At 40.6% G+C, this 17,921-nt stretch overlaps 1 protein-coding gene across 3 annotated transcripts in view; it reads right to left on the reverse strand.

The window, feature by feature from the left end:
* CLIP4 (CAP-Gly domain containing linker protein family member 4) overlaps positions 1–9,817 on the reverse strand; it is a 29,117-nt gene extending 19,300 nt beyond the window's left edge. The window contains exons 1-6 of one of the 3 annotated variants that reach the window (XM_066316336.1): positions 9,772–9,817; positions 7,540–7,600; positions 6,825–6,971; positions 3,882–4,021; positions 2,962–3,055; positions 1,930–2,091 (exon numbers count right to left, since the gene is read on the reverse strand). In XM_066316336.1, the coding sequence (XP_066172433.1) occupies positions 1,930–2,091; positions 2,962–3,055; positions 3,882–4,021; positions 6,825–6,957 (529 nt within the window). In that variant the 5' untranslated portion in view covers positions 6,958–6,971; positions 7,540–7,600; positions 9,772–9,817. Of the gene's footprint in view, positions 1–1,929; positions 2,092–2,961; positions 3,056–3,881; positions 4,022–6,824; positions 6,972–7,479; positions 7,601–9,569; positions 9,585–9,771 lie in introns of those variants that run through there. The other 2 variants (XM_066316333.1, XM_066316334.1) reach the window with 2 other exon arrangements.
* Positions 9,818–17,921: the final 8,104 nt, after the last annotated feature.

Consider the following 17,921-nt stretch of genomic DNA (forward strand, 5'->3'; position numbering starts at 1 on the left):
GCAAACATGAAAAAAGGCATTCATATGCCTCAGTCATAATGAGAACTACAAATGCAGATGTACCCTTTATATACCAAAGGTCAGAAAACATTACCAGTTTAAAACCAGCTAGAAGCTGAGGAGCTATATACAGCCATTGAAACTTCCATGGAATAGAGCCAAAATTTTCTACACACACAGGAACCAATTTGCAGAAATACTGGTCAGCAGCATCAGCTACTGAGCCAGAAACAGTTGCATATATTCTTATTTTGAAAAACAACTGATGTGTGGTTTTGTTTTTTGAGTTAGACTGTGTGACTTCCTCAGATTTGCAATCTTCATGCTTAAATTTTCTGAACAGTTCTCTGACAGTTTTGATCTAAGTGGGCATGGTAAAGGTGACAGAAAGGCAAGTGTCCAATGTTACCTAGTAACTACCCCCAAACTATCTAGAGGAAAATAATATACAATTTTTGTGTTTAAAACCTTCAAAAATCCAGGATCAAACTAGCTCTCTCCTGTAACAGCTGAGGAGTAAATCTGTATGAAGAATTTAACTAGAGAGCATCATGAGGAAGGCAGTTTAGCAGTAAATCAAAAGGAAACACCTGTGCTTCACAATGAGTGTCTCAGAGTCAGCACACCACTGTCTTGAAGTTATTTATATATTAACAACCATTTTTTCTCCAGTTCAGTATGGATCCATCCAAGCATGTTTGCCTTCTACGTATGTTCTTCCTTCTCTGCAAACTGCCTGATGAAGTATGGACCTAAAATTATTCTATTGAGTCAGACTATCCATTGTTCCCATGTCACAGGGCAAAAAATTTTATGTATTTCCTGAGATAAAAAACATCAGCTGCTTATCCAAGAACTGCCAAATGCCAAGACATTTAACCAGAGTGGTTTCCTTGGAAATCTGAGCAAAGTCTCACCCCTTCTGCAGGAACTGCACAGGAGGAGAACACCAAATGGAAATAAGGTCTGAAAGGAGACTTTAACTGCTGATGCAAATTATGGAGACCAGGCTACTGAAATGTGATGTGGATTTAACTACTGTGCAGTCTGATTTTGTCTTTTGTTTCCAACCCACACTTGCCACCTCCCAAGCAAGTCACACCACAACAGCACTGCTTAACAACTACCTCCACTGGGATTCAAGATGTGGTAAGCAAGCCTTGGGTACTCCAAAAGCCTACCAGCGTTTCAAATTGCTAAGACACAGTCCCTAGATTAAAAAATCCTTCTGCAAATTGGCATAATCAGAAGGATATTCAGTAGAACAAATTCACATTTGTACAATTTTAGTGATAAAGTTGCTTACTGGTTTTCCTGCCCTGACCAAATTAGAAACAAACAGTTCTGGTTCAGAACCACGTTTATATTTCCATCTGCATTAGTATAAATAGGGCTGCAATTATCAGTCCTTCACAGTATCATTCCAAAAGGTATTACCTATTTATGCTAAACACTAAAGTCAAATTGTTCCTTAAACAGGACCTTCTACATAGCTGAGAAATGAGAAAAACCAACATGTCAAAATTGCCTCAGTCACAGGTTTGCCACATGCAACTGCCAAATCCCCACTACTCCTTTAACCTTCTCCCTGCATTTCAGAGATACTTCTCAATGTTTAGGTTAACCTTAAAAACCACAAGATTTACTAGAATACATCTATCTTTGGTTTTCTGCAAACATTCTCTTAGTTCTCAACAACCTGTTTGCATTCCAGTCTATTTGAAACTTCTATTGTCTTGTACAAAGATCAAGTTTAAAAACAACCACTAAAAAATAAGTTAAGAGAAAAATGAACCAATGAGGCTGAATAAAAAAATTATTGATGCCTATTGATGCATAATAGACAAATGAACACCATAGACCTCTATACATCAGCTTAGGATCTACAAAATATGGACAACTACATGAAACAAAGGTCACAATGCCTACCTTTGGGCTTTGCATTTTTCAAAATAACACTGATCAGCTCTGGAACATCAAAGTAGGCAGCATAATGCAAGGCATTCATATTGGTCCAGCGGCTGCGTAAGCTGCTGTCAGCACCCAAATCAATCAGCTGTGTTGCAAATTTCACAGCAGTTTCAACATCACCTGCAGGTTAATTTTTGTAAAGTATGCATTAGTGATTGATTTATTTATTTGACCTGAAAAAACACACGTTTACATATAACACAAAATGTACATTAAGCCCTTCAAGCTCACAGCAGAACTATTACTATGCCTTTCTTTTTAGGATTGGATACAGAAATCTTTGCCCTTCACCACAAAGGGCTGAAATCTCTAGTGTATAATAACACTATCTGTTTTCCTCTAATATAAGTGCTGTGCCAGCCATCAAACCCAAGACTTTCAGTATCTGATAGAAGGAAAAGAATTGCACATCAGAATGCTGAAGTTTTATGTTGACAGATCTGCCAACACCAGGTAAGACAACCTATGCCAGACTTCCCTCAGACTCAGAGCACAAGTGAGCTCAGGTCAACAAAAAAGTAACACAACACAGAAAAGTTAATAGGGGTGTTCAAACAGATTTAAATGTGCTCTCATTTCCAGTGTTTATGACAACAATAATGCAAAAATTGCTCTCTTCTGACACGAACAAGGTGAAAGAAGCAAAATAAGAACAGCCAGTTGCCTAAATGTCCTGGTGTAAGAAACCTACAGCAAAAGCAACAGCAAACTTGCAGCCTGCACCTAAGTCTGAAACAACCTTTGCTACATGAAGTATCTGTTAAAGCTGGTACTACTCTGTGTAATACCTATACCACTAACTCAGCCTGCTCCCCATGGCTACGGCTGCATTTCTGTACCTTCCTTGCTCATGGACACTAGAAGAGAGAAAACCAAACACTAAAAAAAACCCCATATATATTGCAAGGAAAAACTTTGTAAGAGTCAGTGGGATAAGCTTATGTGAGTCAATTAGGGTTTTACTTCTATAATGAGGTTTTTTCTACTCACCAATGCCATGAGCCCCTGATTTGCAAGTGTAATGCAGAAGGGTCATATCAGTCAGTCCATCTCTGTCATTCACATTGCAACCCCTTTTAATTATCTGACAGACAAGTGGAAAATAAGCACATTTTAGCTCTGGTACATCTCTGACATCACTACCACTTCCTAAGTTATTTCAGGTATATTTACTCCTGGATTCATTGCAAGAGCTAGTAACAAAGAAGTCAGCCAGAAAAAACTAACTGCAAAACTGAGCAACATACACTAATGTAATAAATAGCATCATAATTAACCTTCATTATTTACACATTTTAAAAATTCTTTATATTGCTCCTTCTAATATATACTTCACATGCTAAATAGTTAAGCAGTTAACTGCATGGGAACATAATTTATGAAGCTCTCCCCTTGTTCTCTGATCTCTCACCCATTCCCACACCCCCAGAAAGAAGCCCCCAGTTATAATATGGTAGGGTTAATCTTCACTATACTTCCCCACATGTCCAGAAAAACCTGTAATCCAGAAGAAAAAAAAAATAAAGTAGGATGGAAATACTAGAAACTAGAATACTAAAAACACATTTTGTGCCTAGGAAAGATTGCCCTTAAGGTCAGGCTTCAACTTTATAACTGGAGTTTGGCATTATTGCTAAGTAGGAAACTGAAACACCAAGGTGAAGGGTCTCAACACAAGTGCCTTGGGAGAAACATTGTTTATTGCAAATACACTGAATTTTATCCATCATCTTTCTTTTTCCAAATAAAACCTGACAACATGTGGAATACAAGGCATGATCGGTCACTACTTGTTAAAAGGCAGAAACTATCTGCATTTATTTATTCTGCTTCTGATGGAGCTGGTTTTATTCACTGTCAACACAGTATTTAACACTGAGAGCACTCAAGGATCTTCATTTGTATCTCACCTCATTCCCAATAATATCAATATTCTGCTGGACCTGTGGAACCCATTGCCTTAAGATAGCAAACAATTCAGAAACTGATGTTTTGGGGTCAAAGAGTATTTCTTGGCATGCTGCATCGTTGGGATCGAAGAAGGAAAACTCTGTTAAAAAAGAAAAGAGTCCTTATATAAAATCTTGACATTTAACATGCAACTAGTTTTTTAAACTCAGAGGCAAAGAATAGCAGAGAGAGTCACTCATTACACTGGAAAAATCAGAATGCTGAATTAATTCGGAAATTTTTTCTCTAACATCTGCTCCATTTTTCCTTTAGTACTTACATCTTGCTTTTACTTCTGAAAAAGCTTTGAATCAGTAACCAATACAATGGGACTGCAAGAGTGATTTTAAATTTAGGCAAGGAGTAACAGAGATGTACAGTGATTCTGCTAATAAGGGTTTACTGTTGTTCAAGCCAGGCAAAGGCTGCAGGTTCAAAGCTGCTCCCAAGCACAGACAAGCATATTGATCTCTCAGGGATCAAATGCATAAATTTCTCTCCATGATACAAAACATATCTTTTCCTTCTTCTTCTCCCATCACAATTTACATAAACACACACTCTAATCAGGAAGGCATTCTATGACCTCTGCTATTTTCAGTATTTCATGAATGCATCAATCCCAGCTGGAGGCAGCTGCAGGAAACAAACACCTTCAAAAATTAAGGCAACAAACCAAGAACAGAAAAACAAACAAACAACTTTTAAAAAGATTTTTAAGCCTCATGTTCTTTCAGGCAACCCAAACTCTAAGTGCATAAAACACCTTATTATGAAAGCATACATCACTTTACTCAGAGGTGTGTGTGTATGTCAATATACATTCTCTATTTTAGATCTGTGGAATTGCTTCTAACTCTGGAAAACTGTATGATAGAATCTGGATAGCAATGGCTAGGAGGAGAAGGAATGGAAGCGGAGTCTACATGGCAAACACTGAACTTTTACCCCTGCTGCAGCTATCAGGGAGTTGCCTTTTAAACAGGTTTTGGATAAATGTACAGCTCAGCTCACATCCAGATTCAGGGCTCTCAGACAGGACAGACAGGTTAAACAACAAAAACCATCAGCCATCTGGGTGTGTGACATGGCATAAACCAGCCCTGGATGAATCATCCCCACCTTTCCCCAAAAACAGCATACCTGACTCCTAGATTGGACCAACAGATAAAAGCATGCAGAGAGTTCACTTCCTGACTATTTAGAATTCCTCAAACTACATCACCTTGATTCAACAAGAATGAAAAACAAGGACAACTTCACTGATATTTAAAATTAATTTTTATTTGCACCTAGCTACACAAATTGTGCTTCTTCCCTACATCCCATTCATCAACACACATGTATTGATTTATCCACCAGTATTTACCTTCCTCATAAACCACAGCTGATCTACAGCTGAAAGCTATGAACAGACAACTAGGCAACAAGATTAGTGACCTTGCATGATATTGACAGTTCTAATTTAATCAGGAAGATTTCTAGCCACAAACCTGATCCAAATTATCTATCAGAAATCAACTCTTAAAATCAGCATGGTAGGGTAAAAATCTGAGACTGAATCAAGTATTAATAACAACCACCCTAAGTGCTTAACAGGTGATCAGCTGAAGTCTTTGCAAACCAAAGCAATGCTACAGAAAATCTGTTAAAGAAATGAATCCCATGAAGGATAGCAATGGCATCCAGATACTTTAAAATATTACTTTTCCCCCCTCTATGTTTCCCAACTATTGACTACAGTGCTCAACTGCATTAAGGAAAAATAAATGCACTGAATGTAAAAACTGAGGATCTCTCTTTGTCCTGGTTTAACCTCCTTTACCCAGATTCACCAATGTTACTGTTACACAGCTGACAGTAATCTCCTAAAAAAGGGTTTTTTTAAATTTAATGACTAGGCAGAGACCAGGTAGAACAAATAGCAATGAGATCATAGAGTTAATTAGAAGATACCACAACAAAACAATGTTTAAAGAAGGCAAATGGAAAGTTTATCTGAGAGATGAGAAAGCAGAATGGAATTAATCAAGGCAGTACTTAAGAGTAGGTTAGGAGAGACAAGTGATGAGAACAGGGCTAAACCAGGTAAAGACAAAGGTTCATGTACTGAAATACATCATATGGAACACTTACATCCCCAACCTGAGCTAACTTACGAAATGGGTTCAAGAATGCTGAGTCTGTCAAAGACAGAACATTACACGTATTTATTCTTCCTGAATACATCTGATTATCCAAATCAATGCATGGGAAACACAGAGGTGGAGGGAGTAATTTTTAAGGTATATAGATGCTACTGACATATCTGCAACATTCAAAGGCACTGTAATTATAGCTATCAGTCAAGCTCCTCACCTATGGTGATATTTTAACATATTATATTACTGTTAGAAACTTTATTATAATTTATACATGTGTAGACACTTACTGAAGATAAACATTATTCTGAACACTGATCACTAATACTTGGCATAATTTTCTACCACTCATTTTACAGTCCTTACCATCACAAATACATACACTTCCAACAGAATTATCCCCTTCTAGTACGTCATTTACATACTGAAAGCACAAGAAAAAGTGTAACTAGAGGTTTTAAATGTGATGTCCCTTACTTACTCCCATTTTACATTTTAACACAATATCCAATTCTGTGCTGAAAAGTGAAAAATACAAACATGTATTTTTATAAAATACACATGCACAGAACTGTGACAAATGAAAATATATAACTTATAGTGTATGCAATAAGAAAAATGGAAAAAGCATGGGTCTTCATCTTTCATTTAAATTTACAGGGAATCCATTTAATAAGAAGAAAGCTTTTTCTGGAAATAATTTACAGTTGACAGCTTTTCTTAAAATTTATCACAAATTCATTTTCTGTTTAAAGTACATACCACAGTCTGAAGGCATTGGTGCAGCAGCAACAGAAAAAGTAACAGATGTTTCAGAGTTTGGGAATAAGAATCGTTCTCTTTCAATGAGGCAATCTCCTTCGAAGGAAGGTTCTGGGAGATCCTCTATGGTCATCTTCTAGAAAGCCACTTTAGGAGGAAAAAAAATCCATCAATAACCTCATTGGAAATACTTTGGATTGGTTCTACCATAGCAAGATATAATGTGCAATGAGACTAAAATTTGCAACAAACTATTAGTGCCTTTACATTCTCACAAACTAATAAATTAACCCAGGCCTTAGAGTATGGTGGCAAGGTTAGCCAACTACTAGTTCTGACTTCCACCACTATACTTGCACATAATTAATGGAAAACATCATATTTCTCCCCAATTTCCCACTTAAGAAGTAAAGAAAATATTAATGCTCTAATTAGCAAACACACAATGAGGAATAAATGGATTAGTGTTTCACAGCATTAACGTGAAGCACCAAGTACCTGCCCTCATACTCTGCATGCACATTCCCTCCCTTCACCGTGAGCAAGAACATGTTGCCAGCCACTGCTGCCTCCTCTTTTTAAATCCTCAGCTCTTTCATCTTCCCACACACAGCTGCAGACAATTCATCACCGAGTGATTCACTCCTGGACTCACGATTCCATATCAGCTCCTCTCCCAGCTCTTCTCCTCAATGTTTTAAAATAGCACACTTACCACAGTGTTGTAACCTTCTCCCTCTGCTGTTTCCAGTCAACTTCCCAGGCCTTACAGCAATCTAGGAGAGAGAATCAAGACTAAATGGTTGTAGAGTTATAGTGACAAAATCTAACAACCAGCCCAAGTCACATCCTACTTATGGTTCACAGGGTAAGATCGGAGAAAAGCTGGCTACCGTTTGTAAGACATTTTATCAGGTGAATTCATTAACAAATAACAGAAAAATCATTATTCTTAATAGAAACAGACATGATTGCACCATCAGAGGCTACATCTCACAGGTGAAAAATTGAAATCCTGCATCTTGAATGATCATTATTAAACACTTGGGTAAAAGCAACATTTCTACTAAACAACCTACATTTTTATTCTGGAGATTGGTATACAGTGCTCTTTTCTCAGGAACTTGTTCAGCCAGCCTGCTTGACAACAAGAAGTCATGGAGCTTCAAGGAAAGTTTGTTTTTATTACATTTGATTTATACCCAACTAAAACTGAAAAACTAAAAGACTTATTTTGGGTTTTGTATCTAACACACAACAAGCTATATGAGTAGATTTAGTCTGGTATTTCAGCAAATAAATCCGTCACACTACTTGGGACCTCACAATTTACATGCTAATATAAAAGGCATTCTAGCAGTGGATTACAGATGCTCATCTTGAAGTAAATAAATTAAAGCCTCCTTTTCTTGCCCATCATACACAGTTCACCTTGTGCTCAAGCTGGAAATAAAGGTCCACGTGAAAAATTCTCATTTTTATCCCAACTAGTTTATTTCCTTAGTCTTATACAGCTGTACAAATTCAAGTTCTGGCATGAAGATCAAAGAGGCGGCCACTGGAAGGACAAGACTATTTTTTCCCCCAGCATTATCAAATTGCATTGGCTTATGTGTTCTTTTATTCAACAAGGCCAAAAATATCTCTAATTATTTCAATTAATATTTTCTTGCAGCCAGGAAAAGTTAAGATTTTACATTTCAATGGCTTAATAGTCATCATAAAGATGACAGCAACAGCTTTCTTGTGTGAGGGACTATAAAGTCCCTTAAACTGCAAATACTTAATTAAATTCCTTTTGAAGGGCAACAGTGAAATAAATCTGCGGCAATCTGATATTTCTTCAGAGGCTATGGCAAAACAAAACTAAGCTTTGTAAGACACATGAATCCACAAGTTTCTCACAGGCAGCACCTCAGAGCTCTCACGAAATGCACAAAGAAACAATTAATATGCATGAGTATAGAAGACATATTAGCTGAGCCTCTTAAGCTGGAAAAAGACACAAAAGAAATTAAAAGCTTTTTGCACACCCTACACTGAGTGAACAAAAGAAACACAGTGAAAAGCAGCCAGAACTTATCTGATTGAGCAGATGGTAACAGGAAAAGGTGAGACTTCGTGAAGTAGGACAACGTAAATTGTTAAAACATAAAATCAACAGAGACATTTCAAAATTAATACGAGAACGAGTGTTTGTGGCACACAGGAAAGCAGACCAAACAGAACACAACCTGTCCAAGTAGCCAGGGCATTTCTTATTCAGCAGGGCCAGAGTCAAGAACACCATCTGTATTATGCCAAAGCAAAGCAGGCAAGGAAACAAATCATGCTGTCAGCAGGGTGGCACAAAGACCCAAGGGCCACAATGCAGATGCTGACCCAACTCCACAAAGAACGAATTTACATGTCCACAGGAGTGCCAACACCTCCAACGGAAGCGTGCACACCCTCACACTGCAGAGATGCTCTAGAAATGTAGCACATGTCACGACCAGCACTGAGCCAGGCAATGTGAAGACAACACGTTCTGCACCCACAGCCACCTCCAGAGGCTGCCAGCTCAGGTGTAAGAGCTCCCCAGCAAGCTAACACCACACACACACAGCTGGAGAGGCAAAGAGAAAGGAAAACTGAAAACCATTTCAAAGGAAGTGAAAAGACATCCCCATGCCATCCTCATGATGATTTCTGTTGTAAGCAAAACCAAAACTGCCTGAGGTATTAACAATACCCAAGACATACTTTCAACCAAGGCTCAGCTGGAAAGTCCTGCAATGGAATAGGAGGCCTTCCAAAACAGCAGTGACTTTCCTGCATTAGTAAAAGAGTCAAGAGCAGAAACTGTTAGAGAAATTATATGAAAGAAAGGACAGATTTTTTTCTGTTCACAGCATTGTCAAACTACCACTGAGCATAGTTTAGCAGAGCAGAGTATCATACTTACTATTTGCCAGCCATACGTTCTTCCAACTGAATTAAATCTGCAAATGAAAAAAACAGAAATATCATAAGAAGAATCTTCAAAAGGTCATCAGATGCACATGCCCTTTCATTGACAAAATTGAACAGCACCTACAGGTATCCTGATATCACACACACATACACAGGAATGCGTGGTAGCTCTGCATATACATACAAAAAAAAAGTTCTATAATAGAGGCTCCAACTTTTTCATGTACTCAGGTTTGTCGTTTGTGTTAAAGCACAAAGCTTTCCTGCAAGTGCTGCAAGAACTAAAGCATTTCAAGCAACAACATACAGCTGTGCTGGGCTTTGATAGCTGAACCGGTCACAAATGTGATGCTATTTTTGATAACTATGTATAATAGACTCCTTATCATGTACTTAGATGTGCTCACGAAAAATTAGGTTCAGAGAACAAGTTTCTTGCACATACACCACCTTCCACTACAGAACATTTACAGCACGAATGGTAGACATGAGACTTGGGTGGTGTGCAGGACCCTCCTGCAAAATAGCAACGTTTTCACACAATCACAGATTCACTGAATTGTCAGGGCTGGAAGGGACCTCTGGAAATCATCCAGACCAACCCCCCGCCAAGGCAGGGTCACCTGGAGCAGGTGACACAGGAGCGTGTTCAGGTGGGGTCGGAATGTCACCAGGGAGGGACACTCCACAATGTCCCTGGGCAGCTGTGCCAGGGCTCTGCCACCCTCAATGTAAAATTCTTCCTGAGGTGGAACTCCTTGTGTTTTAGTTTAGACATTGCTCCTCGGCCTAACACTGGGCACCACTGAGAAAAGTCTGGCACCATCCCCTTGGCACCTGCCCTCGAGATATTTATATGCATTAATGAGAACTCGTCTGTTTTCTCCAGACTACGGAGGCCCAGCTCCCGCAGTGTCTCCTCACGACAAAGATGCTCCAGACCCGCACCTTCGTGCCCCGCACCGGACAGGCGCTGTGAGAAGCTGGAGGCTGCAGGGAGCTCAGGTCCGGGCAGTCTCCGCTCGCCCAGAGCTCCCCCGAACACCTCCCCGGCACACGGGCGAACCCCGCTCCCACGGAGCGCTACCGGAGCGGACCCTCCCAGAGCCGGGGGGCTCCGGGCCGCGGCGCGGACACACGGTGACACCGCCCCGGGCCGCGCTGTCCCCCCGGCCGTGTGCCGCAGCCGGGAGCGGGGAGTCCAGGCCCGCCCGCTGCGGCGGCCCCTGCACCGCCACCCCGCCCCCCACCGCGCGCCGAGGGAGAATGGGAAGCGCCGGGAGAGCGCAGGGGGAACGCAGGGAAAGCGCCGGGAACGCACCCGGAGAGCGCCGGGCAGCGCCAGCCGCCCCAGCCCTACCTGCTCCACGGGCCTCCCGCGCCCGCCCGCAGCGCACGCAGCCCGGCGAGGCCCAGGCCCCGCCCACGCGGGAAAGCCACGCCCCTTCCTATCACTCCGGCCAATGGGCGGTCAGCATGCTCCCGCTCCGCCCCGCCGACCACGCCCCCGGCCGCGGCCGGGCGGGACCGGGAATGCGCGGCGGGAGCGGGATGCGGGAGCGGGATGCGGGAGCGGGAGCGGGATGCGGGATGCGGGAGCGGGATGCGGGCGGCCGGGGAAAGCGGGCGGCGATGGCGGCGGGTGCCACAGGCTGGAGGCCGCGCCGCACCACGGGCACGTTTCAGCACTCGGCTCAGGCGTCGGGGCTCTCCGACTCCCTCAGTAGCCAGGGGGAGGAACGAAAGGAGCAGCTCTTAAGAGGGATTTTCAAAGGGTGCTCGTCCCGTGCTGTAAAATCTAACGAGGATCTAAATCCAGAGTTTGGCACTCTCCGGGAAACGGCTGCGGTGGTAAACCCAGCTTCGTACTGGATCCCCGGCCGCAGGAAGGGAATTTGACCTGGATAAAACCTCAGCCGAGTTCTGCTATATTTTTATGCTCTACGTGGGGCACTTAAATAAACATAAGTGATGTTTCCAATCATGTTTTTGGTGTTGTTTTTCCAGTGATGGTATTAAAAGGGATGGGGGCAGAGCAAATCATAGGAGTGGCAAGTGGAAATTTCCTCAAGTGAAGTGCTGGAAAGGTCAAGAGTTCCAAATTCTGTCGGCTCCCAAAGACTCCAAAACTGAACGAAGGAGAGCATTGAATTGCAGTTGTGAGAGTAAAGCAGATGGCTTCCAAAGAAGTTAGCAAATCCTTCCACTTCTTAGAATGTTCTATACCTTGCAAAAGGGAAAGAAAAAAATGTATTCTAGGAAAATGCAGACCTGCTACTTTCACCTCAAGGCTAGGTTCCAACTGTTTTTCTAAAGTATATAAGCAAGATCAAATATGAACTTTGTATTGGCAGTCAGTGTTTGCCTTTTTTGAGATGCTTGGTGCTGTGGGCAAAGGAAATGTTTTACTGCTGATACTGAATGACAGACTTTAGTGAACAGCCTGGAATTGAAATTATTATCAGTTCTGGAGAAGACTAGAATTTAGGAGAACTTCAGCAGAGGTAAAGAATAAGCACAGAGGGAAACTAATGTGTTAGTAGTGTTAAGTAGTGTTAAATGCAAAGTACTGAGCTGAAGGAGAATACTGATTATATCTTAGGGTATTACTCTCGGAGCTAATCTTTGTTGCATATTTTCCTTTAATTTTCCAGGGGAAAAAATCCCCAGCAAACTGATGAGATAAGAAAGCAAAAAAGGAAAGGATTGCTGCCAGAAAGGAATGAACTGATATAAGACTGAGGTATGGGATCACTGTATAGAAGTGACTGAGGTACCAAACGATGCAAGACAGCTACACAAAGAGCACCATCATTAGCGATACGAAGCAATGGCACAAAAATCAAACACTTAACTTAGGATGTGTAACTAGAGAGTTGTGGCAGGGAAGTGAAGCTTTTGTGCCAGCAGGTCTGGCCATCTCCTTGAGGAATCACATATGAGTGTGAGCACCCTTCTCCAGCAAGCTAATCCAGTGTGTCTAGAGAGGGTTTGTCAGCACAAGGAAAAGAACAGTCTATTTTAGGAGGTTACCAGAGCACAGCTTGTTTGATGCAGCAGAATGAAAGCTGAGACAGAGGGATATAGTTGCCATCTGCCATAAACCATGGAAAATGGGGTGTGAATTCAAAGGTGGTGTTGAATATGAGGACAAAACTGTGTGTGATTATTTTTAATGCTAGAAAGTGAAAGCAAGGACCTAACACAGCATCTCAGGTTCTAGAATATCCTTATGATCAGGCCAGCAATGGCAGAAACCAACAGCTTATCTCAAAGTGAGTCCTCAGTTCTGCAGCTACAGAGGAGACTCTGGATGTCATTGCCTGACAAAACCCGTGCCTGTCTGGACTTCCACCTCTGGGCCCTGCAATGGAAATTTTAAAAGAATATATATTTAAACCACTTTCTGTACCTTAGCACATTGTCTTTTTCAGACACTCCTACAAGCCAGGACATGAATGAAAATATAAAACCTGTTCAGCCTATCCTGTCTGACTCATTTGGTGCTGCCATGGGCAGCAAGGCTGCTGAGCACCTGGGCAGCTCAAAACAATGGGCAGCACCAGCTCTGACCACCTCGGGAGGAAGACAGGGAAACAATGCTTGTGAGCAAGCAAGCTTGTTTCAACTGAAATATTATTTCATTTCTTGTTTCTTCTTTGAGCAGAAATAGGGCATTACTAACCAGTTCATCTCCACAGATTTACGTATCAGAGGAGAGCAATCATTAAAATGGCTTAGGAAGTCATTGCAGCTTCAAGTAGAGCCACTCTGGAGCAAAGCTTAGGGCAGCAGAGAGGTTCTGACTGAAAGTGTGCACACACACTGTGGTTAGAGACACTCTCTGAGAGAAAGCCAAGAAGAATCCTGTGTTTACCTCAGTTTTCAGGGAAAGCCTGAGATGCTTTAGGTAAGGGAACCCACTGGGAACTGGAAAAGGCATAAGGCTCAAGAGCTGCACTCTTTTCTGTAGCATCCTGGGGTATTTTTCAGGAATACAAATTCCTAGACCTCACTTCTAGATCCAAAATCAATACTACCACCTTCCATTAGAAAGTGCTGAAGCCCTTGCCAGCCAGTTAAATAGCCAGTCCCTCACCTGAAAGGAACTCGCTTGCCTTGAAACTGCTCCACAAACCACAAACCTGCTTTCACTCAGGCAAACTAATGTAACTGTTGCCAAGGCCAGTGGAACCCTGTCATTTTAATTTTCTAGATTTGCATAACTGGAAATCTATGTTTAAAACTTCATGCTGTTTCACACAGTTCCATGTCCTAACTCTTGGCAGTCACTATCTTACTCCCTGAAACCAGCAGTAAATGCATTGGTTGAGAGACAGCAAGCCCCTAAAATATCAATGGAATGCCTAGCAAAGAGAAACTGTGATTAACTGACCAGAACACACTTTCCAAAAACAACAGACAAATGTAAATATATCTCACAAAACTACTGCTGACAGTAGTCATACAATTTTTCTTGACTCATTTTGGTCACCTGAGTGTACCAACAGCTCTGTGCAGGCAAACCCCCCAAAATTACTCTCTTTAGATTTCTATTTATATTTCTTCCTTCATTAATTCATTTATAAAGTATTTTTCCTGGAGAGAGAAACTAGTTTCCTAGCTGTTTTCAACAATGTCTTTTTTACTTGTCCTTCTGCTGTTTAAAAAAATCCAGATGTTTTTGCAAAACAGGTTTTTGAAAGCATTGGGGTCACATCTGCTGTTTCGTGCAATCAGACTGAACCACTTTGGTTAAAAGTTAGAATAAAAAAAAAATAGCCGATTCTGAGAAGTTTATCACTGGCCCAGAGTCAAGATGAATTTTGTCTTTCATTTGCATCATCACCACTAGTAAGGGCTCTGTATAGACTCACTGGTTCTGTTCAATTCTTTGCAACTACATTTCCTTCAAACCATGATACTCCTACTCTTTACTATTGTCAACAAATTTCCGCAGGGGAAACAAAATGGAGCTTCATATGTATCTCTGCTAGCGCTCACAGAAAAGAGAGAACCTACTCTATATCCCAAATTAGTGTCAGCTCTGCAGGAGAAGCTGAAATAAAAAGAAACTATTTTTTATTTACTTAGTTGCTATCTAGGCCAACAATATGAACAGCTCCCTGGTTATGTTCAATTTGCTCACACAAAAGAAGAAAAAAGGGCATTTCTTTGAGAGTAAAATAGCTCTTTAAATTTGTTGTTATCACTCAAGTTCTCCATAATTCCTCAGTGAGCTCTTTTCCAAAAATACAAACCTTAGATTTTTAAGACTTGGCATAATCATTTATGTGCATTACCTATTTTATCCTCTCTTTTGTTGTATGATCATGAAATAAAGTATTTTCCTTATAATTTTTCATGAGGTGAAGCACTGGGATTTTTCTGAAGTGCCTCAGAAGTACAAAGGAATACATATGTACTTGGTAATAAGACTATTGGTAGGAAAAATGCAGCTGCATAAGTGTTTGGAAATAGGCACATCAGAGACCTCACAGAAGCTAATAAATCTGGTGCAACATTGAATAGTCATACTGCATATACATGCAGACAGCAATGAAAGCTAGGATAAAACATATTCCTCGTTGAAACATATTTTCTATGAGCCTGGATCTTGCTTTAGTAATAAAATAATAATAAAATGTGTATTGGTTTACTATTCATATTAAAAATAATAAATGACTGCATAATTCAAAATCATAATCCAGGATTTTGCATTTTTAACCATACAATTATTTCCTGTAAGATGTTAATGCCTGGTGTGAAAATAAGTGGGATAGAAATTGAAACAAAAGTGGCATGACTAATCACAGGCAAAGGGAAGAAAAAGAACTTCCTAAATACAACCACCAACTCACCTAGAGTTAATTGTCAAAATTCCCAGTGTGAACAATGGAGCTGGTGGAGCTGCTTTTTGAAAAAAAGACCCAGAGACTTCATAGCACAAATATCAAGTAGCTACATAGAGATGTCTCTCAAGTCACACTGTAAGCAGAAGAGGGGCATCAAGGCTATTTTCTTGTTCTGCATTTTCCTAGACTAACTGTGGAGGGCTACAGCATCCTGACCATTACCATCACCAGGATGAAGCAGCTGCCTAAATCTGTTCCACTTCTCCACTTTGAACACATTAGATACGTGCCCAAAAGGGAATGCAGAAAGTATTGAGATGGTTCTGTAGAAAACACGTTGTGGTGAGACACAGAAACAGCCAGAGCCTGAGCTAAATGACTGGCCAGAAGCAGAGTCAGGAGGTTATTACCTGATGCTTCCCAGAAAAGCCTTCTGGGAAATGGCTGTGTCATCATGAATATTAAGTGCAATGTTTGTGATCCTGAAAAATTACTTTGGAGAAAGCACATAGAGATTTAAAATCTTCCTGGCAATAGTGTCTTCTTCCCTGTAAAACCTGGTAATTTTGCTGCCTCTGCTGAAAAGATAAAAAGATTTGAACAATAGGACTACAGAGAATAACAACTTCCCACGCAGATTGCAGACCAGCCCTGAGGAACCAATCATGTAAGCAGTTACTTAAAATTCGAGAATGTTTCATAGGCTTGGCAGCATGTAAAGGTTTTTGGGAATTGGGCAAGATACATTTGACTACACAGGTGGAAATTGCTAGAGAGAAGCTGCAGACTTCTAGTCAGCGTTCGAGTTGGCCACTGCTGTCTGTAATGCCTGCAAACACTGAGGAAGGGCCACCTTCAGTACAAAAGCTTTGTCTGGAAATTAAAAAACAAATCCATTTATACCAGTCTGAGTAGTGAAGAGGGAAGTTGGGGGTGGTTGCTGTTATGGCCCTCATCCACATGCCACCCTTCACAACTAAATACTTGGGAAAGACAAGTATCTTCTGCCTCATCCAATTCCTACTTTGGCTTCCCTAGTTTCTCTTTCAGAGTAGTATCATACCATCCTGACCTAAGAAGTGATTCGAACAATAGGCTTTTATTTCTCTTCCCTTCCTTTTTTCAGATATGGGTCAATATTTTTTTAATTTACTGGGGTTTTTTTTTTCTTTCTTAGAGTTTTAGCCCATAAAGCCTTGCATTTAAAAGAACCAAGCCCTGGCAAATGAAAAAGAAATAAAGGTAAGCAAGTCACCTTTTCTGAGTTCAAGTTTTATCCCAAGCTGCTAAGACAAAGGAAAAAAAAAAAAGTTTTCATTTAGTTTTTAATTTTAATTTGAAAATAAACAGTTTGTATCTACTACTTTCAGATGCTGTCTTAACAAGATATGCAAAACTTATTTTACTGAATTATTTAATTCAAATACTGTTGTTATGCAATCAGGATTTTCAGGTTGGGAAACTATCTAGAAGGAAAAAAAAAAAATTCAAGAATGATCACCTGAGAGGAAGGATAAAAACCCCAAAATCTTGTTTAGAAATCTTAGAAGGAAAAAGTAAACCATTTGTCACTTGCAAGTAGGGGAAAATCTTGAAGGTTCTCAGGGCAGAAATCTTAACAGGCATTTCTGACCCATTTGATTTCCTGTCTTTTACTCTCCATGGTCAAGGTCACCTTCCTCTTAGTTAAGGAGTTTCTAATGATGCTTACATGCAATGTTCAAATAGTTTCCCTTCAAAAAGGCTTCAAAATACAGCCTTTTCCTTTGGATCTCTGCATTCAATTGCATGTTATGTTTTTGCAACAAGGGAAAAATGCAGGGACAGGTACCAACTCCTTCTGCCCCCAAATACACAGAAAAAAAAATATCTGCCTTTATAAATACAACACTGGTGCTGACTGGCTGGAGCCTGCTTACCCTAATGAGCTTAAAATCTTATTTGCAGAGGACATCTGTCAAGGCAGAAGTGAGGTACGCAAGTGCTCCTAATCCATTAGCTCTAAATCCAGCCGAGCTCTCACTCCTTTTTTTTGGAATCAAGGAAAAAAACCAAGTGGGAACTTACAATGGAACAGGGCACAACTTCAAGAGCAGATCCTATGCAATAAGCACATGGGATTTTAAGGTGAACAACAAAGGAAACTGACAATGAAACTGGGATCATGATGGAAAACTCCTGAGAAACAGGCCAGTCTGCAGCTCAGGATGACACGGTGAGTTTGATTTTTACTTGTGTTTTCCCTAGTTCTTCTGGATTTTTGATCAAAAATAAAGACGAAGAAAAG

This window comes from Sylvia atricapilla, chromosome 3 (assembly GCF_009819655.1).
Source record: "Sylvia atricapilla isolate bSylAtr1 chromosome 3, bSylAtr1.pri, whole genome shotgun sequence".
Taxonomy (NCBI): domain Eukaryota; kingdom Metazoa; phylum Chordata; class Aves; order Passeriformes; family Sylviidae; genus Sylvia; species Sylvia atricapilla.